We start from the raw sequence: 27,798 nt of genomic DNA, 5'->3' as shown, positions 1-27,798 counted from the left end.
TTTCCACTCCAACAAGGAGAAGTAGTGGGTGATTTCACCACTAGCAGAGGGAATCAGTGGATGAGGTGAGGACCAGTGAGGGTGCCAAGATCCCAGGCTGAGTGACCTGTGCACATTGCTCTGCTTTATGGGAGGATTTGCCCCAGGAGCGTAGTAACCCATTCTTGTTATTTCACTTCTGAAAGGGGATCCTGCTGTTATTCTGCTTGACATCAAAGTGTCTGTAATCTACTTCATTGCAACTGTTCACTGTAAATAAACCAGTTATTTTGCTGCAAGAAATCTCTGTGACTGGATCCTTTGCTGAACGGAACTACACAAGGTACCGGGAGTTGCACAGGTACATGTGGGTCATTGGCACAGTACAAGCAGCAGCAGTCCTGTTCACACACTACAATACACATGGGTGTGCTACAATAATGTACAACATTAAATAAACCCAATAGGCTGACTTTGCCTCCAATAAGGATTAATTACATCGTAGTTGAGAGGAAGTACATTGTACTGTTTTATTATTACAGAGAAAAAGGAAATCATTTTTACAAATTTGGATTATTTGGAAAAAATGGAGTCTATGGGAGATGGCATTTCCGTAATTCATAGCTGTCTGGATAACAGGTTTCCGGATAACGGATCCCATACTTTTAGTAGAATCTGTTCTGCACAAAATTAAAAAGTGGATGTAATGTTTTGAATGCAGACATCTTCTGTTTAAGTAGATGGACAGAACGATAGATCTATATAGGATTGTCAAATAAAGTCAGATCTCTGTTTCAACAGGACATAATGGAAAAAATTGGTCCATGAAATATCATGTTTATTACACCCTTTATTAAAAACAACAAAAAACAATATTAAAATGATGTGACAGAATAGATACAACTTTCAAACACAATCTCGGTCGCAGGCCTTAAACGATCCAGAAGTCAAAGTTAGAATTGCTTATCCAGAGCATCCTCTGCAGCCACAGTGTGTGCACTCAATGATCCTCCCCTGTAGAAAAGAGCACACACATATGAGATTCATTAAGGGGCATGTTTACTAACATTGGAGATAAATATCTGGAGAAATTTCTGGAGATGTTGCCCATGGCAACCAATCAGCAATTAGATTTAAACAGCCACAGCCAAGTTAGAAAACAAAAGCAAAGATCTGATTGGTTGCTATGGGCAACATCTCCAGAAATCTCTCCAGATATTTATCTCCAATGTTAGTAAACATGCCCCTTAGTCAGTTCTTTTTAGTTAGGCAAGAAGTATCAGAGTCAGCTCAGATGGCAGAGCGATGCTTCCCATGGCCTTACGAGAGAGACATTTCCTTGGTTAAACAGTAACACCAAAAAATTATGTTTAAGAAGTGTTTAAAAGGAATGACAATATAATGTACTGTTGCACTGCACTGGTATTGGCTTCAGAAACACTCCTATAGTTTATATAAACAAGCTGTTGTGTAGCAATGGGGACAGACATTCATGCACAGGATACACAGTAGATAATAGACCCCATTACACTACAGATTCGAGTTTTCGGGTCGATTACATTCATCAGAAAAAATGTTTTTTTAATACATTTCGATTGGTCGAATTTATGGTAGTTTAGGGGAGTTTTTAAAAAATTCACATGAATTCAAAATTTGATCTTATGCCTCTATATGTGGCCAGGATGGAGGTGTGAGTACAATAATGTATTCTTGTTCCTTAGCAGAGTGCACGTAGGAGCTGGTGTTCCCTGGAGAATGTCCTAAAATGCTTTCTGTAAACCCCTGCCACTCACTACCAGACAAGTTAACTGTTTGCTACAGACCCCCCAGCTCTCAATACAAATAGAAAAGACTGCAGGTTTGAGGCAAGTGTAGAACTACTAGCGGTGCAAGGAATCAGGAGTTGGCGTTACCTGGTTGAACCAACTCTGAAGCCTTATTATAATGTGACTTTAGACCTGAAGTTGACCTTCTGCAGAATGTTTTTCAGTAAGCTTTGTGTTTGGGATAAGGATGAATTTTTTTTGTGGTGGATTCAATATTTGGGCAAATTCTATAATTGTGGATTCAGCGCATCCCTAGGATTTACTCAGATATAGTGATAAGCTACATTTTTCGCCAAGTTTTGTTGCGAAAATGATGCCCATGTGATGGGCTACGTATCAAAGTTCAGCCTGGCACTAAAGTGTTAAACTAAAAGTTGTAAGCAAACTGCATGTAACAGGCATGACAAAGCTCGCTGAGCGAGTGAAACGCACGTCAGGCGCTTGATCTTCAGCTCAATTATGCAGGGTTTCCTCGCTCAGCCGATACCGATTCTATGCGGGATGGTGGGGGCTGGTACAGAGTAGCAAGCACACCATAACCGGCACTAAGGAAGAGATCACAGAACACCTATGTTTTAGGCACATTAGTTAGGGTGGCTGCACTTCCGGTTTTCCCAATTCAGTAGCAATCCAGCCGACCGGAATGCAGGCTCCTGGGGTGGAGGTGGTTGTTTATACTGGTCTGCAGGGGCCGCTCCGTTTGTTTGATAAGGGCTGAAGTGGGTCCCGGTGAGGGTAAGTTTCATGCAGTTTGCCAACACCTTTTAGGTTAACCTTTTAGTTCCGGGCTGAACTTAGCCCATAACAATCCCTGTCCTAATTGTAATTTTAAAACGTCACCAATATTCTGGACCCACATTTTAATATCATATTATTAAAAGTTATTATTGTTAGTTTGTTCAAGGGAATCATTGAATACTGAATGGGGTGGTGCAATTTCAAAGGTCAACCTTTCTCTAGAAACTTTACATTAAATTTACTAGACCTTGCACTCCATTGGTTGTTTCTCTATGGTGGAAGGTGCCCCCAATCCAATCTATTTGCATCATATCCCTTTAACAGTCAGGCAAGTTGGCACCATGACTAGATAGCAGAACATATATTAATGATCATTATCCTTGCACACATGGCTGACAGAATGGTTATTATTGCTAGGTTTACTATATGTTTTATGGTTTCTTTTCTTCTTGAACCATTAAAAGAAGTATTCTACTTAAAGCATGAATAATTAGACACACGTATTATGGTTACAGTTACTGGCCAATGCATTTGAAGCATCTGCAGGTGAAACAGATTCAATTTATATATATGGTGAGCAGCGATTCAGTTTGTAGCATTACCCCAAGTCTTTTAAGTTATTGGCCATTACCCATTGTGGGAGTCTATACTTTATGGCACAGGGTTTAAAAACAATTGTTGCAAATACATATGTTTTTATCTGTGTGATGTGCCATAAACTGTCACATTCTTATTAGTAATTAAATTAAAATACTTACCACTTCCAGTTTGGTTTTTGGGACCCTGCAAATACAGTTGGTTCCAAAGTTGGTGTCTCTGGTCTGTATACAACGCAGGCAACACAGGTTTTCATAGCCCTGCTTTTTCCATTTTGCGATAAGGTTCTTATCAGCATATCCTTCCCTGATACAGTAGTCGTATAACTCTGTAAGAAAGACAAATACAGACATTTTGTACAAGTCCAATCATAAAGTGTGAGGCATTATTATTTATCAGGGCTGCTGCACACACATCATCTTTGAGCCAAAAGTGTTTTTTTCAATTCTTCATTCATTTCATGGAGAAATTCAGAGCAATGACATACTGGCTACTGAGTATTCACAGGAGATGAGGGGGCCCATTTACTTAGCTCGAGTGAAGGAATAGAATAAAAAAAAACCTTCGAATTTCGAATGTTTTTTTTGACTACTTCGACTATGAATTGAACGAAAATTTGTTCGAATATTCGACCATTCGATAATCAAAGTATTGTCTCTTTAAAAAAAAACTTAGACCCCTAAAACCCACCGAGGTGCAATGTTAGCCTATGGGGAAGGTCCCCATAGGCTTCCTGGCAATTTTTTGGTCGAAGAAAAATCGTTCGATCGATTGATTAAAATCCTTCGAATCTAACGATTAGGTGGATTTAATCGTTCGATCAAACTAATTACGGTAAATCCTTTGACTTAGATATTCGAAGTCGAAGGATTTACATTCGGCAGTCGAATATCGAGGGTTAATTAACCCTCAATATTTGACCCTATGTAAATCTGCCCCGAGGTTTACAGGCAACATTGCATGTATATAACTTATTAGCTGCCTATGAGAGAGAACTGCCAGGACAATACAGAAAAGTAGTCATACAAGGGAAAGGGAAGAACAAGCAGATAAGAGTTGGATGAAGAAAATGAAGAGCAAGAATAAGAATTGGAAAGCAGTTTATAAGATATATAGCAGGAGAGAATGGGTTTGAATACAAAAGTAGAGAGGAGATGTTTTAAAAAAAGAAAAAATTTCCACAGCATGTGGAAAAGGGGAAGTAGTGTAGAAGGTAATACTAGACAAGACATGGGGGGGGGGGAAGTGTGCAGCATTAAAGGGGTGGTTCTCCTTTATGTTAACTTTTAGTATGTTATAGAATGGCTAATTCCGAGTACCTTTTCGATTGGCCTAGTTTTTTAATTATTCGCCTTCTTCCGACTCTCTTCAGCTTTCAAATGGGGGTCACTGACCCCATCTAAAAGACAAATGCTCTGTAAAGCTTGTTGTTATTGCTACTTTTTAGAATTAATCTTTCTATTCGGTCCCTCTCCTATTCATATTCCACTCTCTTATTCAAATCAACGCAGGGCTGCTGGGTAATTTGGGCCAGAGCAACCAGATCGCTGAAATTGCAAACTGGAGAGCTGCTGAATAAAAAGCTAAATAACGAATTACCAGAAATAACCAGATTGAAATCCAAAACTATCCAATATCTGTGCAGCTCAAAATATGTGCACAAGATCCTGTTCAGTGATTCCTGTGACTGAGTGCAGACGGCCGGAAGTACAACTTCAAAAGATTATTTTGGTAGAGGATATCTTGATTTAACCCTTTACCTGCCAAGCATGTAGATACTCCAAACGGTTTCGTTTTTTATTTATAGAAAATCTGGCCTCCCCAGGTTCAGAATCCTGCTATATGGTTTCCATGCCCATGTATAAATAGAAATAAAAAGCATGCCCAGTACAGAATGAATAGCTGATTATTCATGCAGCTCATTGCCTTTATGATTAATTCTCAATAGCAATGTAGATTATCATACCTCTACTGATAGCTTTTCTCTTGTAAAATAAATCAAAGATATAGCGAGTTTTCTGATGATGAATCCTGAAGATAGGCCACAAGGACTCCACTTTCCTCTTCCCCTCATGAGGATCGGTTTCCGCTGCAGAATAGAAAACAACTTTCACTTCACAGTAGGGGGAAGTCATTCAGGTCTATGACAAGCCCAAACCTTTGTCATTTAAGTAGAAGAGAACCAAATGAAAATCATGTGAACACAGTATGGGATTTTTATATGGAAACAGATGAACATGACAGCTAAGAAACACAGCCATGCAGTTTCCCATAGTGTCAAATGCCAGACGAGTCGCACTTTGCACTAAATACCTCAACCATTTTCAACCTTTTGTGCTTTTTTTGCTAAAGAGACATTTTCCTTCGGAAATTGTAAGCATACCTAGTCTATATTTTTATTTGATTCCCGGACAAATGATTTGCTTTCTAAAAATCATGGAACTCCAAGGTGACTTCTAACATCCTCCTATTTTGCAAAACGTGTTTTGTTAACGGGATATACTTTTACCTGGGACAAAAATAGTCACCGAGTTTATAAGCAAAGTAAAGACAAAGTAAACGAGAAGAACTTGCGATGTCTTCTGTCATTAATAATGTGAAAATGTATCAACACCTTTGAATTGACTTTATTATGAGTGGTATCTACTTTGAAAGGAAGAAGGTGAGATCCTCTGTACTCACCCTTATTAAAGGAAAAGTAACACCAAAAAAATAAAACTGTTGTAAACAATTAAAATATAATGCACTGTTGTCCTGCATTGGTAAGAGTTATGTGTTTGCTTTAGAAAGCCTACAATAGTTTATATAAACAAGCCGCTGTGTAGCCTTGGGGGCAGCCATTTATGCTGAAAAGGAGAAAATGCACAGCAGATAACAGACAAGCTCTGTAATATAATACAATGGTATTCTACAGAGTGCATCGGTAATCTCCTATGTAACCGGAGCCTTGAATGGCTGCCCCCATGGCAACACAGCAGCTGGTTTATATAAACTATCGTAGTCTTTCTGAAGCAAACACACCAGTTGTAGCATTGTAGGGCAACAGTACATTATGGGGGTTATTTATCAAAGGTCCAATATTAGAGCTATGTGAGATTTTTTTTAGACCTCGATTGAATTTCTAATTTAAGAAAAAACTTGATTTGAAAAAAACTTGAATCAGTGAATTCGGGGTTAACAACCCGAAAACTCAAATTAATTCTACATGACCTTGACAGGTTTTAGATGGTGTATTTTCGGATTCAAGCTACTTCCATCTTCAGAGTATAATAGATCTTAAAAACTTTTTTTTTAACCGAAAAAGTTGAGTTTGGACTGAAAACTCTACATTTTTGGGTAAAAATTAACTCAACCTTTGATAAGTGACTCAATTTTAATTAATTAAAGGGGTTATTCAACTTTACAATAACTTTTAGTATAATGTAGAGAGTGATATTCTGAGACAATTTGCAATTGGGTTTCATTTTTATTATTTGTGGGTTTTGGGTTATTTGGGTTTTTATTCAGCAGCTCTCCAGTTTGCAATTTCAGCAGTCTGGTTGCTATGGTCGAAATTACCTTAGCAACCCTGCACTGATTTCCATAAGAGATGGAATATGAATAGGAGAGGGACTCAATAGAAAGATGAGCAATAAAAAGTAGCAATAACAAAACATTTGTAGTTTTACAGATCATTTGTTTTGTAGATGGGGTCAGTGACTCCCATTTGAAATCTGGAAAGAGTCAGGACAAGAAGGCGAATAATAAAAATAAACTATGAAAAAGAAAAAATGAAGACCAATTGAAATGTTGCTTAGAAAGGGCCATTCTATAACATACTAAAAGTTAACTTACAGGTGAACCACCCCTTTAAATCGTTTGAAAATAACCAATTACCTCACAAATGGTATAAAAATTGAGAATATATCTTATATTATTATTATTATTATTATAATAATATACAGAATTCATTACATTAACAAAGTTATTAAAAAAAAAAAAAGCTTTAATTTTGCTATTGTTACAGGGTTTTAGCACTATAGAGTGTGGGACTAGAAGTGAGGTGACAATGGAAGCCATCAACCCTACAGCGATGCTCTGAATTTGCCCACCAGATACACAAGATTTGACTTTTTGGCAGTCATATTGATGCAGGTAGGAAGGAGAAAGGGAAGCTAGAAGTTAAATCATATGGGGGGGGGGGTATTCATTTTTAAATGAATCTAAAGAACAAATTGTACCTGTGTCGGGAAAAAGAAATGCAAATGAACATTTTAAAGTGAGCTTGAAAACAGAACTCCACTAAAATAAATATTGTGTATAGATTTTAGATGCTACTAGAAGCAATAAAGTTACCTTCTCTCATTTTCTGGTCAAGTTCATCCAAGGTTGGCTCAATGAGCTCCCATCCATCTGGTGGAGGCTTTCTGCTCCGCTTCACCTTTGGCATGTTTGTTAATGATCTGCCGGGGAAAAAAACAATGCAACATCAAGGCTTTATTCTATAGCAGGGATCCCCAACCTTTTGAACCCGTGAGCAACATTCAGAAGTAAAAGGAGTTGGGGAGCAACACTAGCATGAAAAATGTTCTTGGGGTACCAAATAAGGGCTGTGATTGGCCATTTAGTAGCCCCTATGTGGATTGTCAGCCAACATTGAGACTCTGTTTGGCAGTGTACCTGGTTTTTATACAACTATAACTTGCCTCCAAGCCTGGAATTCAAAAATAAGCTCCTGCTTTAAGACCACGGAGAGCAACATCCAAGGGGTTGGAGAGCAACATGTTGCTCACGAGCTACTGGTTGGGGACCACTGTTCTATAGTATAGTTACTATAACCAAGAACCAAAATGTCCATAACTTTCTATCATTTTGAAATATACCACAGCAAATTAAGACAATGTAGATACCTACATATTGCAGATTGAAAAAAAAAAAACTAATATGCAAGTTTTATGCTTACTCCCCATGGTACACAAACATTTTTGCTCCAGTGGGGGACAAACCCATGTTGTGGCTGTGGGACATTTAGCACAAATGGAACAAATACCTTCAGCCTTACAACATGAACTTGATAAGGAGTCTTGGTATAGAGCTTCATCATATGAGGAGAAGCAAAGCCAATTGAAGATGAAGGAGAGAGATTTTGTAAACTTGGTTCTGATCTGTTGGTGCTTCTCCTCTGGCTCTTCATGGGAAGGGGTGCCTGCTCTTTAGAGGGGTTTTCACCTTTAAATTAACTTTTAGGGTGATGAAGGCAGTGATACTCTATTTGTTTTTTTACCTCTCCTGAACAAACAGATGGCCAACAATCATAGGGTATTACAACTTTTCAGTTCTTTTTGTAAATTAAAAGCATTTGTTTTTCCAATTAGCTAATGGGTACATTGACAAAATGCTTGAACAATAAATGCCTGGCACCTTCTAAATAAAACAAAAAATGCATTACGATTTGTAAGCCCACAAACACCATGAAAGCTAATAAAAAAAGAAATAAATCTTACATTTTTTGGATGGCATATTTTTTGCAAAGACTCATCAGTCTTTCTACTCCAAACAACCGAACATCAAATTTTTGCTAAAGTCATGAAATGTCTAAAAATTTTGCAAAACATATTTAGCAATGCCTTTCACACATTTATTCAGCAACAACAGACTGCTGAATAAATGTTTTAAAGGCATTGCCAGTATGTATTCGGGTGCTTCCTTCCTGTTTGGAGCTTGAGTATGTTGGTTGGCTTGGAAATGGCTTGAAAGTTGAACGCACCCAGATGAAACAAGTGGTGTGCTTCAGATTTACACACACACATATATCTCCCAGATGCCTCGAAGTAAAGAAATAAAAAACTGCAAATATGTATGCCATGCTGTCTTCAGAACCATTTGACATGCAGAAACCTAATGGTAAGGAGTAATCAATATCTTGGGTCAGAAGAAAATACGGTGCAAAGGAAAAATAGGTAATAAGTAGGAACATATTTGTAATTGCTGCACCTGAAAGTAGATGCCTCAAAGAGAGAACCCCAAAATGTTGCATTTTTGAAGGGAGCTTTTAGGTGAAACGATGCCTTCCAATAGACTATGTGTACTTGAAAACAGGTCTGGACTGAGAATCAAAATACGCCCTGGCATTTCAGGTACCCAGAGGCCCCAACAGGCCATATGGAGGCCCAAACTGCCCCTCACCAGCCCCCTAAATAGTGATTGAAAAAAAATCCAGCAGCACACTGTTGAATTTGCAAAGGTGCTCAAATGCAGAATTTATCAAGCTTGATAAAGGGCCTGGTTGGCTCGAAACGTTGCCTTTTTGTATGCTATGGGCTAAATAAATTCTGCATTTGAGCACCTTTGCAAATTCAACATTGTGCTGCTGGATTTTTTTTCCATGTATTGATGCGACCCGAGGACAGGATTGGGTCTTCTAGTTATTATTATTAACATGTATTTATATAGCGCCAACATATTGCGTAGCACTGTGTTCAGCACCTGACACAACAACAGTGTTTGTCTAGGAGGTGAGCGCTCCATTTTTTGTGACTCCCTTAATAGTGAGTGTCTATGGCAATTTACAGCAGCCCCTCTGGCATTTGCCAGAACCCACAGATTACCAGTCCGGGCCTGCTTGAAAAGCTTTACCATTTTTTCTACACTGGTGTTTACAAGCTGGTCAGGAGGGTAAAGCACTGAGCACCACCCAAATGATTTCATGAAAGGTTCAAGGATTGGCAAAAGAAGCAGAACTACAACCATGATCACTCCTAAGTAGGGATGCACCAAATCCACTATTTTGTATTGGGTCTAACCCTCGAATCCTTTGTGAAAGATTCGGCCGAACACTGACCCTAATCCTAATTTGCGTTTGCAAATTAGCGGTGGGAAGGGGAAAACATTTTGTTACTTTCTTGTTTTGTTACAAAAAGTCACGCAATTTTCACTCCTGCCCGGATTCGGTTAGGCTGGGCAGAAGGATTCGGCCGAATCTGAATCCTGCTGAAAAAGGTGAATCCTGGATTGGGTGCATACCTAGAGGGACAGCAAATTTGCAAACAGATTCCATTAGGCAGGGAAATCAAACAAGAAAAAAAGAAAGCTGCTGCTGCTGCATAGATTAATTAACCCTTATTATAGGGCAGAAAACGTCCCCTTCCCCCTGTAATGAAACCTTATAAGGAGACTACAGACTTTCTAATGCTTCAAGAAAAACATACACGAGATTGATAATATTCTCCAAGGACGTTACTGATGCTTTTTCAGTTAGCGAACAAGTACTGAAGAAATAAATATCCCAAAACGTATAAAAAGATGAACAGAGTTGTCCAACCAAATCACAGTTATCACCATGCAATCTACAAGCCTTACTGTGTGTGTGTGACTGAACTCCGGTAGGCAGCCCTCTCGCTTCCTTTTACTGAAGCTCCTTCCGCTTCCTGTTACTATAATGTCAATCATCCCCGTACGCCGCTTGGGTCCTTTGATTTCATGTCGATATCCAACTACGTCATATGTCGGACTCAGCGGAATACTTTCCAAATCCGCTCATTCGTGTGATGGTGAAGCTTTCACCATAAATCACTTACCTTTAAACAAATACCGCTGTTACAAAGCACACGATAATACGTTTCACAGGCTTTGTATGGTTTAATCAGACGAGCTGCCCGAGCTATTGCCTGACTAGAAAATAAACGTTTGTCATTCTCCACAAGCTCTCAACTAGTGTGCCGAAAGACTGTAACGCGCAAAAAATGTGTGAATAAACCGAAATGATGGAAGGTAGTGGAAAAAGTCAAGAGGCATATGAAGTTGTGAGTCTGTAGTCAGGCAGTGTTTAGGGCAGCTCTTAGCTGAGGGTCCTCTCGGAGTGTGACCGCCAAGGGTGGGGGCAGAGGAAGAGGCATCTGATAGACCCGACAACAACATGCCGAAAGGAGGTGAGGGAATCTGATTTACTAGAGACTGTGATGTATAGGAGGCAGTAAGAGGTGTTAGGCCCCTACATGATCGAAAAAGAAGCGCCTCCGGCAATAAAAACATGTGGATGATGTCACGAAGAAACGATGGGATTTAATAATAATATTAAAAAAAAAAAGATTTTCTTTGTGAATGTAGAAGGGAACTTTATTTAAATGGGATTATTGTCGCACCCTATACACGTACGGGTTTGGGGGCACCATGTGTATGTAACGTGTATTACTCCTTGTAATGAGTCATTTCATCAGCCCACATTGTGCTCTGATTCCTTACACATACAGCTGTATATATATATTTATATGTGTGACACTCACATCTGTGTGTAAATATATATATATATATATTTATAATTTGTATGTATATACACACTAGGGATGCACCAAATACACTATTTTGGATTCGGCCGAACCCCCGAATCCTTCGCGAAAGATTCGGTCGAATACCGAACCGAATTAGAATATGCAAATTAGGGGTGGCAAGGGGAAACCATTTTTTACGTCCTTGTTTTGTGACTTAGTCACGTGATTTCCCTCCCCACCCCTAATTTGCATATGTAAATTAGCAGTAGATCCTAGAGGGGAGCGGGCCCTCGTGCGTGACGCGCAGACAGGCCCCGCCCCCCTCTGTACGGCCGCATTTCGCACCCCCTGCTCCCCCGGTAGTTCCCCCACTGTAAATTAGGATTCGGTTCAGCCGTGTAGAAGGATTCGGTCGAATCCTGCTGAAAAAGGCAGAATCGTGGCCGAATCCCGAACCAAATCCTGGATTCGGTGCATCCCTAATACACACGTCAGTTAAAGTTACCCCCACCAAAACCAAACCCTTTGTTAAAAAATTATCATCATGCCATAAAGAATAAGCAGTTTTTTTTTAATCAACAAAGTTGTTCCCCATGTCATTAGATTGCAAGCTCCTGGGAATAAGGCCCTCCGGTGCCATTTTCTTTTATTCATTTTGAAACTATTGTTAAATTACTGCAATACATTTTCAACGTGCCGGTGTAATGTTAATGATGACAATCTAATGTTATAGGTAACATCGCAAATTTTCCCTTTATATGAAGTTTGCTTTAAATATTAAACGGAGGCATATTATTCATTCTCTTTAATGAATTGGGTCACAATCCGTGGGGCTGGCCCAACGTTTTACAAAAAACCGTATATCTAGTGTTTCGCCCATCTAGGTGATGTTCATCATAGGTAAAATGATACTTTATAGTTCTGCCACTTTTTATGTGTTATGAGTTAAAAGGCATGTCAAACCAAAAATAATTAAAGAAAATGTAATTGTAAGTAACCAATATGCATTTATTATAAAAAAAAACAGGTGCTATTGAAAGCTTTTGCTTTCCTATTGATTGATACCTTTTAAACAATGTTGCAAAAGTCCTAGATACCAGCAAAACCAGATCTATTTATCAGCTGCCTTGTTTTACATTGTATCAACAGTTTGAGCCACCAGAGTAGGGAGAAAAAAAGCAACAAATACAGCTTTTTTTTAAAAAATATGTAAATAGAAAAAAAAATGAAGCAGGAAGGGGTGGGACCCTTAATATCAGAGGGGGTCAGCTGGTTGATGAAAACAAACAAAAGCTGAGATTTTTAACTGTTATTTTTCGTCTGTCTACGAGGAACCAGTTAATGAAGGTGTCCTTCTTAATGGTCCTAATTCTAGTAATACAACTAAGGATGCATGGTTCACGCATGAGAAAATCAAAAGAGACATGTGAAGATAAACAAAGGTCCAGATGGTATTCATCCCAGGGTACTTGGCGAAGTTAGCTCTGTGATTGCCAAACCTTCAGGATTCTCTGAGGTATTGCATGGTGCAGACAGACTGGCAAATTGCTAATGTGGTGCCGCTATTCAAAAAGGGATACCGTTCTCAGCCTCAAAACTGTAGGCCAGTTAGTCTGACGTCAGTGGTAGGAAAGCTTTTAATACATATGCATTCTGTGGAATACAATCCCCTATAAACAAAGGGTATTGAAAAGTAGAAATTGCACCCATGGTGACTAGTTGTAGCTCCACAAAAGCCCACAATCCGATTTCCTAGTGAGTTTAGCAGGTGATCATTCTTACAAGAAGTAAGTTAAAGAAAGGCTTTAAGAATGGTAGGTGTCCTGGTTCGCTTATAATCTTCTTGTTTCCTTAGTGGGTAAAATGAAGCAACATGCGTGGAAGCATTTTAACAGTTTTAATAAATAGTAAAAATTACACTCACAAACATTTCTTCTTTAAAATCGCTTTAAGAACAATGCAGCGCATCTGTCTGGTGATCCGAGTCTTTTAGCGTCTCTCTTGTTCCAGCACGCGTGTCTCAGGTCTCCGCCTGCTGCTTCCACACTCTTATTTTGCCGCTGACATGTTTCACTGCGGTGAAATAAGAGTGTAGAAGCAGCAGCAACTTAAAAAGTTTAATTGCCCTCTTGGGGTCAAGAAGGAATTCCCCCACTCCAGCCAAAATTTGAGGCAAATTGATGGGTTCATATGGGGGTTTTCACCTTTCTCTACATCAGTTAGTAGGTAGGCAGGTTTCATTTAGATGAAAAGCTGGTACAGTACTGTAAGGACTACATTTTCTTTCAATCATCAACCATTTGAATGTTATATTTGTTTGTCATCTATTTCCAGTGTTCAGTATATTAATGATGTTCAGAGTTTGACTGAATCAGAGTCTTTTTGGAATCCGCCGAATCCAATAGCCTAGCTGAACTAAATCAGAATCACTTCTACCCAAAACCTAAATTGGGGGAGGTTCAGAAGTCACAGGAGAATTTTCATGGGGTACCCCACACTTAAAGCAATGATTGCATTTACCCTTTTTCACTTTTTATTTTTTTCAAGTTTTATTACACAGTATGACGAGATGCAGAGCTAAATACACTGTGTAATTTACTTTATTTCAATTTGTGATTTTAGCTTATTCCACAGATTAGTGCCACCCATCTCACTGTGCAATCATCATTTTCTGTTATTGCTTTGATGTTATTTATTTAAAATCAAAAGAAATAACACCTTAAAATAAATTATTAAATATCAGTAAAAGTATGAATCAAATGCAGTGCCTGCACTTGAAATATTTTGTGAACTAAATATAGACAAACTTATCAAATAAACTCATTTTATCCACACGGTAATACTGTGTAATATGCTGAGTTTGTATTCTCGTTATTTTCTGGTCCACCACTTGTAAAGAAATGTCTTTTCACAGGTAGAAAAGGAAGCCACAAGGGCCGGATGAGGCAGTACACGAGTCCAGAAGAAATTGATGCACAGATTAAAGCAGAAAATGAAAAGGCTCAGGTATGTAGCATTCATAAATACTGAAGCAAATTCAATACAGAATAATAAATGTAAATCTAAGCAAATTTCCAGTATATTCATTTAAGCATTTTAATGATTTAAAAGTGAAATAACAATAATTGCTATTGTCTCTTAATATTCAATGCATTGCTGGTCCTGACAACGTGACGCTGAAACAATGTAGCAAGAGGCAACTCTCTTTTCTATAAAGGCTTGAACATTTATTCCATTCCTGTCACCTGTCTGTTAACCACAGATGATACTTTGAGAATTAGATTGTTGGCTGAAGAAGAACTCAGTGGTGCTAAATAATTTCAGTGATGCATGAAGTAATATTTACTTGTAGTACAAAGAATAGCAAGGGACAAACTAATCCTGGTTTCAATAGGAATTACAAATAGCTTGAAAATCACTTAAAATCTTTATACTTATAGGGGCAGATTTATGAAGGGCCGAGTTTAGAGTTCATGGGAGTCTGTAAAAACTCACATGAACTCAAAATTCGAATTAAAAAACGCCCAATCATAATTTATCCAAAATAAATAAATAAAAAAATCGAATTTTTCAAACTCGGGTGAATGGGATCGAATGGTAAACTCGAATTGAATTCGAATCAAATTTGAATTGAGTTTTTACTCCAAATCGATCCCAGGACGTCCCCCATAGGTTAAAACAGCAATTCGGCAGGTTTAAGGTGTTGAAAAGTCGAATTTGGATTAAAGGTCTAGTACATGATACATTTTGAAAATCAAATTCAAATTTTTTTTAAAAACTTAAATCAAATTTTAACAATTCCCTATTCGAATTTGACAGTTTTGGCCATAAGACTTTTTGAAATTAGAATCCCTTCGACCCTTGATAAATCTGCCCCATACTGTATGTACATATATACCTGTGTATACAATATATAATATAAAATGTCCAAATGAGTCTGCACTCTCTCTCTCTATATATATATATATTATATATTTATATTTCTCTGTCATCTAAGGGGGACACAGGGAACCATGGGGTTAAGCTCCATCCTCCAGGAGGCAGGACACTTGAAATTAATTAAGGGGCATGCCCATCAGTCTTTACCCCATACACTGTACATTCCTCTTCAGTTTTTTAAATGTCCTGCTACCGGGAGGTTGGACCAACGCCTGACTCTACGTTCAGCCCATGGCTGATACCCGGGGTGAGGCCTAAAAAGCAGGGTTACCTGTCTTTGTAAATAGGCAGCCCCCTACGTAGGCAACACACCGGGGTCATTCACTAGCTCCGCTATACCGACCACCCAGATATTGCCTGTGCTGAGGATTCAGGGAAGAAGGTCTGGCCGGTGTGGGGGTAAGTGGCACACTGCCTGTCTCATTACAGGGATTTTGCCTACTCTGCCTCCCTCCCCCCCTTAATATGCTGGGACTTCCCCCTCCTCCCCCTTCCTCACCATGCCTGTCTCTCTTTCACTGTTTTAGCAGTGTCTGCCTACCTTGCAGCCTTCTGTGCGCAGCGTCTGCCTACCTTGCAGCCTTCTTTGTCCTGCATGGGCGCTTAGTTGCGCTATCCAGCAGGATGTGGAGGGTGTGGGAGGCTTCTGTGAGGCGCTCACTGCGGAGCGCATGGAGTGGAACGCAATGCATTCCACTTTCAGTCAGTCCGGCAGCCATTTTCCTTTGGTGCGTAAGGGAGCGATGTGCGAATGAGCACAGTATTTGGAACGCATAGTGTGTTCCAGCGGCCATTTTGGGCACAGAAAGGTGCAGGAGAGCAGGCACAGCGAGGGGACATAGAAGGCAGACAGCAAACATAGCTGAGAGCCTCCAAAGCAGTCCCCGCGGGCAGTACCCTTCACTACCTTCCTCTATGGTAGTATGCCAGAGGGTAAGTCAGTGGCACTGTTCACGAGGGCAAGGGTCCCTCAACAGCACAGGTGAAATACCTGGCTTGTTCAAAATGCCAGAATAAATTCCCAGGGGGCCATGATACTTGGTCTAACCTGCCAGCAGTTGATGCATTGGTGTCTAGACTCTCAAAGTCCACGACACTACCAGTCACCGATGCGGCAGCGTTCAAAGACCCCTCAGATAAATGGCTAGAGGGTTTCTTACACGCAATTTACACCTCTGCAGGGTAGACGCTGCGTCCATGTTTGGCATCAGCGTGGGTGTCCAGAGCCATACAGGCATGGTCAGAGTTATTATAATCAGCATAGACTATTGCTGAGTTTCCTTTGTGACGCCGCCCTGGACACTTCCCAAATGCAGCCCGTACTTCGGCATTGTCCATAGCAGCACGCAGAACATGGCTCAAAAATTGGTCTGCAGATCTTAGTTCCAAAAAGTCTCTAACTTTGCTACCCTTTAAGGGACAACAACTATTCAGAGAGGAGCTAGAAAAGTTTATTTCCCAGGCAACAGGGGGGGGGGAAGAGTACCTTCCTACCACAGGCCCGAAGCAGAGCGGCTACATCAAATAGGCGGGGAAAATTTTTTCTTGGCCAAAGTAGCAGGTTTTCAAGGCGAAACAGTTCTCCGCAATGGTCTCACTTTCGAGTAAAAGCCGGTGAAAAAAGCCACCATGGAGGACCAACAAGCCTCACACCAAGACCTCAGGGGAAAAGCCCGCCTCAGTCTGATGGGCGCTCCCTCCGGAATTGTTGGAATGAATAGGGGTTAAATTACTTAAATTACGAGAGGAATGGATACATTGTTCCTCAGATGCATGGGTCAAAAAAATTGTGACTGAGGGATATCATCAGGACTTCACAACTGTGCCACCCAGGAGGTTTCTCATGTCCAGGGTTCCTCACTGTTCTCAGAAGGCACAAGCCTTTCTGGATTGTATAGAAAGGCTGGAGCAAACCGGAGTGATCAGTCAATACCATTCACAGAGAGAGATTCTCTGGTTTTTACTCAAACCTATTTACAGTACCAAAGAGGAATGGGTCTCTCAGGCCAGTGCTCGACCTCAGGGGCCTCAATAAATTCATCCGTTCAGTACGGTTCAAGATGGAGACATTGAGGTCAGTCATTCGAGGGATGGAACAGGGGCAGCCAATGATGTCCCTGGATATAAAGGACGCATATCTCCATGTCCCGAAATGGCCCTCTCATCACTGCTATGTATGTTTTGCCTTCAGGAACAACACTACCAATTTGTGGCTCTTCCGTTCGGACTGTCGTCCGCCCCCCAGGGTATTTACAAAGTTGATGGCGGTAACAGCGGCCACGTTAAGACTGCAGGGGGTTTCAGTAACCCCCTACTTGTACGATCTCCTACGATCTCCTTCTGAAGGCCAGTTCAGAAACCAAGGCCAAGGAGCACTTAGAGAAAGACGACAGAGAAAACAGGATTTTTGATACGCTATACGCTAAATCTGTTTCTCTGTAGTCATAAGAGGGACACAGGGCTTCCTGCCCTTGACGAGCTGTTCACCATTCAGTCGAGTTTTTTGTTCAGTTCCACTGTTACTTTCTGCCTGTTATGAGAGTTTAAAAAATTATTTAGCAGCTTTTGGAACAAACTGAAGAGGAATGTACAGTGTATGGGGTAAAGCCTGATGGGCACGCCCCTTAATTAATTTCAAGTGTCCTGCCTCCTGGAGGATGGTGCTTAACCCCATGGTTTCCTGTGTCCCCCTTATGACTACAGAGAAACAGATTTAATGGTGAGTATCAAAAATATATATATAATTAAAACAATGCCGCTCATCCCTTTTTTATTGGGTGCACATGGGTCAGGCTTGATATACATCAAGGCAGTGTCCAAGCGTAAGTGAAAAAAGAAAGTGTTATTTTATTATATAAATATTATATCTTTCATAACCCATTTTTTGTTGCAGGAAGCAGAATATGAAGAAAGCAGTGGAGCAGCTGGAGTTCCAACAAAAGACAACCAAAGTTCAGATGAGAGTGATGAAGATGATGAAGACTATCAGGTATGCAAAGTGTTTCCGGTATTAAATGAGAAGGAAAGTCATTTTACACTTCGGGGTGCCAAATGTTATGCACACCCAAGTGATTGTATTGACTTACCTTAAACCCCTCCTATCAGCAGAAAACTGCACTGGCCTGGGGTTATACCAGTGAGCACCACAGAGCGATCCTCTTTTGGCTTCTTCTTTCTTCAAATTTCCTGGGCAAACGCATGCAAGTTTGGCTTTTCACGCTAATGCGCAGCCGCGCGAAGACAGAGGAAGACAGAAGAGAATCGCTCCGTGGTGCTCACTGGACTAACCCCGGCCGGTGCACTTTTCTGCCGTTAGGTAAGTCAATACAATCACTTGGGGATGCCTAACAAGATTTTCCTTCTCAAAGACTTTATAATTAAAAATCTAATTGCAAAATATTGTGCTTGATGGATAGTTTACCCCTTTCACTGCCTGAAGGCTTTCACACTTCAGTTATGCATATTGTCAGACAATTTTTGAACGTTCGGTCCTCTTTAACTTTAGGGGCATTTCTGAGGGGGGGGGCATTTATTCTACCCAGAATCTTTCTTTTGAACTGATTGTTGCTTTTTGTAATCTTTTGAGTTTAGAAGGCTTGAATCTTCATAAGACTATACATATATGATATTACCATGCTGTGATGGGTAATATATTTTACATACTTTTGTATATATTGTGAAAAATGTCTGTTTTTTCCCCTTACTTATCAATACATTTTCCCGAAAATTTTCTGTGCAGGAAAAAACAAAAAAAATTGTGAAAGAAAAACTTGCTTGAAAACTCAGATTTTTTTAGATTTTTGCCCGAAAACCACAAAATCTTTGGATTATTGCATGAAACCCAGCACAGATCAATATATCTATGGGACTTCTCCCATTGACCTATATGCATCCTTGGCAGTTCTTAGATGCTGAATTTTCAAATTCTGACTTTTTCCATCCTTGGGGTATAATAATTTGCGAAAAAAATCTAGTTTTTTTTTCACTAAAAATTTGGATTTAATAGTAAAAAAACACAAATTTTTCAGGTTTTTGGCATTAGGACTTTAATAAATAACCCCTTTAATGTCATTCACATCAGCTTGCATTCCCTGTGACACACACTAGTCTTATTCAGAAGTAGTTTTGGAGGTAGATGCTTTCCTGAAGAAAGATATGTATCGCTATTCTAAGCTAAATGTTGCCACTAGGGAATTGCCCAAAAAGTGTGAGGGCACAAAATGGTGCTCATGGGAGAGTAAAAGACTTTTTTTTTTTTTTTTTTTTAAAGAACTTCATTCCGACTACCAGTATAATATTGAAATGATTTCTTAATTACAGCGGCACACCAGTTTTAGATTGAACGCTTGTGCTCAAAAAAGACTATATAACACATTAAAGGGGTTGTTCACTTTTGGGTTAACTTTAACTACAATGCAGAGAGTGATATTCTGAGACAATTTGCAGTTGGTCTTTATATTATTATCTTAATATGTAATTAACATTTGTTGAGCAGCTCTCCAGTCTAGAATTTCAGCAGCTATCTGGTTGCTAAGGTCCAAGTTACCTTCACAACCAGGGAGTGTTTTGAACGAGAGACTATTTGATTGACTATTGCCTGAAATCAAAAATAAGTAATAAAAAGTAACCATAAAAAAAAAAATTGTAGCCTCACAAAGCAATTGTTTATGGCTGCTGTAAAGAGGCGGAAGAAGGAAACTAATTTAGCAACATGTTTTTTTCAGTGCAGGGCCTGCTTCTCCTTAAGACATCCTTGCTGTGTTGGAGGGAGCCTTCAGTGATCCTGCAGCGACAGTGCCTTCCAACACATTTATAAAAGGGCTTTATTGTAAATATTCAAAGCAATTTGGGGTATAAATAAGGCACTGTACATTCTAGATGGAAAAAATGGCAAAGCAGTTTAATACAGTAGATGTCACAGGCACCTGTTATAGAAATGCTTTTACCAATATAGACATTTAGAAAGAAACTACTGCACTACCATATGTCTGTTTTACACACCTAAGCCAATACAACTACTATGTATTTTTTGTATTTGTAGTTATGTAAGCTTCCTTTTTTTAATACCATCTGATATGTTCATAATTCTACCCCTAATCTTTCTTCAGCAAAGCTTCACTGAGAGTTAATTGCGTAAGATTAATGTGAAAGAACTTCATGCCAACATTGCAATACTCCTTTGCCTTCTTTTCTCTGCTGAGAAAGACCCCACATGGCCACTGCTGTGCCTGCAATATCAAAACACTCTTGTTTTGTCTATGGATTGGCTGAAAAGGAAGCACAACAGTTGCCATAGCATTGTTAATACTGAACAGAGGTCAGGTCACACCTTTAGCCTACGGTAAGGCTCAAGGCTTGTTTTGACCACTGCTAATTTGAATGGGAAGTGCCTATGGTAGACGGTAGCTTTCAAGGGAGATCATTTCCCTTTCAGATTAAAACCCCAGTAACAATAAATGCTACTTTTTCCCAGACCAGAGAGCTGCTTTATTGAAAAAATTTTTTTTAAAAAAAAGAGTTGAACATCCTGGAAAAAAAAGTATTGAATATTGTTACTGGGGGTGCTTGACAAATTGGCAACTTCCAATTGCTTGAGCCTTTCCTTGTCCTTTTATAGAAAGTGACTGTAGGTGGGTGTTCTCCCTGGGAAGATATAGCAGTTAAGATCCCCTGTCTGCACTGAGCCATAGCACTTACTCTCCACTAAAGCTTTGATGAAGGTAAAGACATACTCTGAACCATAAACACTGCTGCTTCATAATATGTGAACTGCAATGGCATAACTAGAGTTGTGGGGCTGTTGTTGCAGAGGGACTTCCTTCCTTCCTGTCAGATTAGTTCATAAGCAGCAGAAACAGATTTTACTCGAGGGGACTGGTTGTGCAGCCGCAAAATTACAATTCCTCCTCTCAGTCCGCACCGCACTGACAGATTATAGAGTAAAGGTACATTTCTACCAACAACAGGAGCACAGAACCAAAACTATAGTACATTACAGATGCACATAAAATGGCAACACACTACTTACCTTCTCTTTTGTTGTTCCGTGCTCTTTCCTTCTATTTTCTTCCATTCTTTCATTTTTCTGTAATTATCAGTCATTTCAATCTCTTCTGTAGATCATTCAACTTCCCTCTTTTGTCCAATTCTCACTCTTTATGTATCTTCTTTACTATAATTCTATTCTATGTCTCTCTGATCCCTTATATTCTGTTTGTCAGTGTTTGGCAGAGTTATTAAGGGTTGAATTGTAAATTTAAATTTGGCCAAAACTCTCAAATTTGAATTGGTAATAATCCAAACTCGATTCAAATTTGAATTAGAAAATTGAGATTTATCAAACCTTGACCCTGGGAGTAATTTGAATTTGACTTTTTGCCACCTAAAACCTGAGGAGTTCATGTATAAGTCAATGGAAGAGGTCCAGTGACCATTTTGAAGCTGTTACTAGCCTTCCTGACATTTGGGTCTTTTTCAGAGAAAAACTCGATTCAAGTTTAGTCTAATTCGATTCTAGTTTTCGGATCGGTAATATTAGTTCGAGTTTTACAATTTTTTTTTTATAAAATAACTTTCCAATCGAATGTCAAGTATATTTGAATTTGAGAGCAGCGCAGCTAATGGAGCGTTTTCTCTTTCCCTTATACTTTTCCCTACTATTTCTGCTTTCTGTATCCTCCCCTTCTTCTATCGTCTTTTTAACCTTTTTTTCTTAGTCTTCTCTTTGTCATTATTTTCCCAAATATGCTTTTGTAGCCCTCCATATTTCTTCCCCCTTCCACTTGCATGTTATGTTCACTCTCTTTCATATCTTCTCCATTTAGTTTGTTTTTTTTCTCTCTTGGTTTTCACCCTTTCTGCCACCCATTATTTTTTATCTCTTCACCATGTGTCTGCTATTCCACTTTTCTTTAATCCTCCCTGCTTTTATTTATTCTGTTTCCTTTTCCCTATTTCCCACCCCCCCTTTTTGTGCTGTTTTTGATGCTTTCCCGACAGCACCAAATTTGCACTGCAGAAGAATTGTGACAAGAATAAAATATTATCATTATCACAAATCCAGCTGATTACAGCAAAAACAAAATTTCCCAGGCAGCATTGTTAATGAATATTTATTATAACGTTGCTTAGAATGACATCTTTCATTACACAAATCATTTTTGGAGGAGATCCCCTGTAAAGGAAACTTTACTTATAGGTTATGTTTTCCCTTTAATAAATGATGTTCTATCAAAAGGCTTTAATTTACTTATTTATTTATTTTAATTTCAGCAAAAACGTAAAGGAGTGGAAGGACTGATAGACATAGAGAATCCTAACCGGATAGCACAGTCTTCCAAGAAGGTGACACAGCTTGAACTAGACGCACCAAAAGAACTTTCACGGAGAGAAAGGTAAAGGAGGGCTTGATCATTGCACTCCCAACTGAATTGATGCTCATTTTGTTTCAGATACATTTTTTTAAAAGGTTTCAAGAACTTGGATCTTCATGTTGCGCAGTGTTTCAAATACAGACCAGATTGATTTAGAAAAGGTATTAGAGTAACAGTATTTTTAATAATCGCAGTTCCTCTGTTAAAAATCTGATTTTTAGTTTTTATATATACTTGAGAATACAAACAAAATGTGAAAAACCCTAATGATTGGGAAAGGGACATGAGGGGAGACATCACAGGAATTCTTCTGTATGCTTTAGAGCATTCAAAGGAAAACAATATATTCTGAAAGAAAACTTAAATATAATTAGTACAGTACAACCTCAATTTTAAGTTCGTCAGGGAACCACGCAAAAACAGTGTTAAATCAAGGAAATTGTAAAATCCAGGACAGAAAAAATAAATAAATTGTTGTTGCCGCTTTTTTTTTTTTTTTTTGAGGAATTTTATGTATTTCTACATTTTAATAGTTACCTGTAACTAAGCTAAGCTAAAATGAATCCATTTTGGTAACAAAATCCTATAAAAAAAAAATATATATATATATTATTGTTTTTAGTAGCCTTTGAACAATTTATGCAGCATTCTGATTCTGATTGGATATTTGTTTTTCCTCTTGTATTCATTCATTTCAATATCATTTGTCTCCCTGCTGCTCTATTCGCTATTGATATACAGGTATGGGACCTGTTATCCAGAATGCTTGGGACCTGGGGTTTTCCGGATAACGTATCTTTCCGTAATTTGGGTCTTCATGCCTTAAGTCTACTAGAAATTAATTTAAACATTAAATAAACCCAATAGGCTGGTTTTGCTTCCAATAAGGATTAATTATATCTCAGTTGGGATCAAGTACACGCTACTGTTTTATTATTACAGAGAAAAAGAAAATCATTTTTAAAACTTTGGATTATTTTGGATAAAATGGAGTCTATGGGAGACAGCCATTCCGTAATTCGGAGCTTTCTGGATATCGGGTTTCCAGAAAAGGGATCCTATAACCTGTATTTGCATTTCATGTGAAACCATCTTTAAAGCAGTTGGTACAGTGGTGCCAGTGGGCAAGAAACTAAATAGTAATGTTTTTTTTTTGTATTATTGACTGCCTTCTGATGTTTGCTCTGGACATATACAACAGCTGAATTCTTTTTTTTTTTTTGGACAGAGAGGAAATAGAAAAGCAGAAGGCAAAAGAGCACTACATGAAGATGCATTTAGCAGGTAAAACTGACCAGGCAAAGGCAGACCTAGCCCGTCTAGCAATTATTCGAAAACAGAGAGAGGATGCAGCAAAGAAAAAGGATGAAGAAAAGAAATGTAAGTATGTTTAATAACATGAGCGCAGCCCTCCATCAGAACTTCTGCCATGACCTTGACCATGACCTGAACTTTTTCAGTTTTAAGTAAAAGATTGAGGGGATGCAAAAGGGTTAATCTCGTTCCTTCTCTTCTTCAGTTTGCATACATCTCTTTTTATTTGTAAAGGTGCCTCCTTGGGGGTCAACATTATACATATATCCTAACCGCAGCACTTACTGTGGTTCAAAAAAGAAACAGCATTGTAAAAGGAAGACACACAAAAGCTCACACTGGCAAATGCCTTTAAGTCATTTATTGTGACGAAATCTCAGCTTTCTGGGAAGCCCTCCCCTTCCTTAGGTGCAAAAAAAGAAAAATCTCTACCCACCTATTACTTTTTTTGTTCATAATGAAAGAAGATATAATTCTAAATGACTTTCTAGTGTTATTTGTAAATGTAATTGCTATTTAAAGCAATATTTGCCCCCTTCCAATTCTCTGTAATGCTGGTTCTGACACTTGAAACAGTGTAGTGGAAGACAGGTTATTAACCTATAAAAACAAGAAAGGCCTTGTGGGACTCCTTTTAATAGCTATTGTATTTACAGAGATGAATCATGTTTTATTTATTTTTATGTGTAAATGCAAAAAAACAAAAGAGGGATGGAGTTCATTTACATACAAATGGTGCAGAAGCTCTGTTTAAAAAAACATATCACCCCCAAATGTCCAGAGCAAATTGTCTTAAACACCCAAAATTCTAATGTTTAATGTACCTTCTTTATTCCTTCAACATATGTCTGTTTTTGCAATCTTTGAAAATATATAAATGCAGGAAAACTGGATCTTGCAGGAAATTTTTCCTGCTATAAACAAATGAAGTAGATCTTATATCAAATAACACACCTACTACAATGAAATGGTTGAAATGAGGACTGTTCTGGGCGGTTTAATGAGACATTTATAGATTTGGGAGCTTATGCAGAGTAAAACGACATCTATGCAGCTAATGATTCCTCACCCATCTGAGGACAGCAGCAAAGATCAACAATTTATTGCAGGGGCTTGCCCGTAATTTCTAATATAAACAGCAGAGGAACATTTTTTTATACCACTGGGCAATATCCGGTTACTACATACTGAATATATTGTCTTGTGTGTGACAAAACTGGTTAGCGACACAGAGATGTCAATGAATTATTTTCAATGAAATTTTATATTACCGCACACCTCCTTTCACTTATTCTGCGTAGTGGTGCTGGTCTTCCGTTGATCTTGCCAGGTCTCCTTACTGCTTTGTAATTTCGAAAAACGGTCCGCACACACCAATATTGCAGTCGGGGATTGTGCCCCTTTTATTAATGCCACCAACAATCAATAATCAACGTTTCGGGGGGACACAGCCTCCCTTCTTCAGGATAATCCAAAAAGCAATGAATTATTTTCAGCCATACAACGTTTATATTTTGATGATCATGCCCTTCTGAAGTCAAAATACGCTCTAATTACAATTTTTTTGTTGTTGAATGTGGTATGGATTTGAAACACTTAACAGGGTATCTTTCTGCTACTAATTTTTATTTTGGTTTGTTTTATGCAACAGTAACCACGGGCAAAGGTTTACAGTCAATGTCCCTAAATAAGTAGCTTTTCCACAGCTGACCAGCAGAGACAGGATCACACTCCTTGGAACAGTGTTGCCACTTGGTCTGTTGAAGAGACCATCCATCTAGCCTGTACCATCTTCCCTGTTCCCTTTGCACCATCTCTCACTGAGCCGGCACCGTGTCTCCAGCCCAGGCATACAGCAGTCAGAGACTGGACAACACTTTGCTTATATAAGAAATAAATGCAAAGTGCCTGAAAGACTCGGGTTCCCAAAGAGAGGGAAATAAAATTTGGAATTCAAATAAAAACTTTTCTCCTTTGTTTCTATACCTGGAGAAGGAATGCGGATGTAGAGGCTTTCAAAGCATTTAAAATACATGTACAATACCTTGAATAATGAATTCATCTCTACTATTTACTAGTTTAAAGGAAAAGTCAAGTCGCTTTTTAATTTCAGTATCCCTGTGTAGCCTACCTTAGCCCAATGTGAACCGCATTAGTTGCGCTTTGAAAATCGCTCCAGTTTCCCTGCACCATTGCATTCTTTACACCATTGCGCTCTGATTTACCCGGCGGCCATTTTTTTCTGTATGCGCGCTTCCTCGTTCTAATGCGCATGCGCCAATAGCCCCATCCTCCTGACCTCTACACGGAGGTTTCTTCCGACGCTTAACACAAGCATGTGCGCATGCGCTAGATTTTTTTGGTGAACTGCGCATGTGCGCATCGCCAAATTTAAGCGTGCATTCCTAAGGGAGGGGGGAGAGAGGCTGCGAGTGCTGGAAACCAGACGGAAGAGCAGAACAACATTGCTGCTTCACGGATTAACTGTCAAGGACTTCAGTGGTCGGTATGTAAACCATTCTAAAAGGCTTTTCACTGATAAAATTTATGTTAGGGGGTTTGACATGTCCTTTAAGGTTTTAAAAAATAGTGGACAGCAGCACGAATTTCCAATTAATAAACCAGTCTTTATTTGATCTGCTTAAAAGGTAAACATGGCCCGGGCCTTACTCGTTTCAGGCCCTTAATCATTAGCACATCATAGTTTCAGATTTGAATTGTGTGTTAAAATCGAATTAGTGTTTGTTTTTTTAATTTGCGAGTAAGATGATGTCAGACATGGCATTTATTTTACACCAGCAGAGCAAAGGCAATGCATCTGTCCTATAAATATAGGATTTTCCTACTAAAGGGTATTGTATCTTGAGACTGTCATGTCAGTTGGTGCACTTATTTTGATGGGGTTCACAGCACTTCTGGGCAATTATAATAATGATACGCATTCAGAAGTTAAGGAACATCACATCTCTTGCTATTAAAATATTTAAAAAGCTCTATGAGTTCCCTGTTCTTTATTCCCGGGTAGCTAATAAAACAGCTATGTGCACATACACAGATAACATCATGTGAAAGAATAAGGATGGAACTGAACAAAAAACAGATATGACATCAGATATTGACATCAGTAATGATGAGAACTAGCAGTAGGTGGTGGTGTTAAATTCTGGGACTTATAAAGACTTCTCTCAGCATCTTGCTTTTATACTCTGAATTTGCTGAGACAGCCTGGGCAAGTTGGAATCTTCTCCACTTGTAGATAATCTTCCAGATTGATGTCTAATCTTTTCAAATCCTTTCCTAGACTCATAGGCAACTATAAAATTCTTTCTAAAGTCCTCAGAGCCTCTTTGGTGATGTCACACACACACCAACAACAACAGATCAAAAAAAAAAAGTGAGTTTTATGAAGTGTAAGGGTCAGGGCACACGCTCAGATTCGGGGAGATTAGTTGCCCGGCTACAAATCTCTTCCTCGGGGCGACTAATCTCCTCAAACTGCCTCCCGCCGGCTAGAATGTAAATTGCGGGCTGGATGCCACTTGGAGTGCTTCGTTTTCCGAAGTTGCCTCACGAGGAAACTTCGGACGACTTCGGAAAACTAACTGATTCGTCTGCCATTCCGCCGGTGATTTACATTGTAGCCAGCGGGAGGCAGTGCGGGGAGATTAGTCGCCCCCCGAAAAAGGTATAGATTATAGCCGGGCGACTAATCTCCCTGAATCTGAGCGTGTGCCCTGACCCTAAAAATCACAAACAACTCTCAAAGTCAGCGGGATCTTTTCATAA

The 27,798-nt window shown here is 39.1% G+C and overlaps 2 protein-coding genes across 4 annotated transcripts; one reads left to right on the top strand and one right to left on the bottom strand.

Annotated features, from left to right (window-relative positions):
- Positions 1-484: 484 nt before the first annotated feature.
- Positions 485-10,704, bottom strand: bud31.L (BUD31 homolog L homeolog). 3 transcript variants are annotated; one of them, XM_018234055.2, is made up of 6 exons: positions 10,479-10,704; positions 8,777-8,778; positions 7,476-7,582; positions 5,107-5,229; positions 3,302-3,468; positions 812-993 (listed from the first exon to the last, which is right to left on the bottom strand). In XM_018234055.2, exons 1-6 carry the CDS (start codon positions 10,566-10,568, stop codon positions 943-945), a joined length of 540 nt encoding a protein of 179 aa, XP_018089544.1. In that variant the 5' UTR covers positions 10,569-10,704; the 3' UTR covers positions 812-942.
- Positions 10,705-11,024: 320 nt separating this feature from the next.
- pdap1.L (PDGFA associated protein 1 L homeolog) lies at positions 11,025-25,976 on the top strand. Its single transcript, NM_001094048.1, is given in 6 exon segments — positions 11,025-11,047; positions 14,301-14,392; positions 18,219-18,314; positions 22,598-22,719; positions 23,927-24,078; positions 25,664-25,976. Coding segments are annotated over 6 exon segments (519 nt in total). The 5' UTR covers positions 11,025-11,034; the 3' UTR covers positions 25,708-25,976.
- Positions 25,977-27,798: the final 1,822 nt, after the last annotated feature.

This window comes from Xenopus laevis, chromosome 9_10L, assembly GCF_017654675.1.
Source record: "Xenopus laevis strain J_2021 chromosome 9_10L, Xenopus_laevis_v10.1, whole genome shotgun sequence".
In the NCBI taxonomy this organism is placed as follows: Eukaryota; Metazoa; Chordata; class Amphibia; order Anura; family Pipidae; genus Xenopus; species Xenopus laevis.
Note: the sequence above shows the minus strand (reverse complement) of the source record. Positions and strands in the feature narration are given on the sequence as shown.

Excerpts from the sequence above, each read along its gene's own strand:
- bud31.L (XM_018234055.2), bottom strand. The coding sequence starts at position 10,568 with ATGATTGACATTATAGTAACAGGAAGCGGAAGGAGCTTCAGTAAAAGG. Across the intron at positions 5,230-7,475 it reads TGACCAGAAAATGAGAGAAG|CGGAAACCGATCCTCATGAG; the intron begins GTAACTTTATTG and ends TCTATTCTGCAG. Across the intron at positions 994-3,301 it reads CAAAAACCAAACTGGAAGTG|GGGAGGATCATTGAGTGCAC; the intron begins GTAAGTATTTTA and ends TCTTTTCTACAG.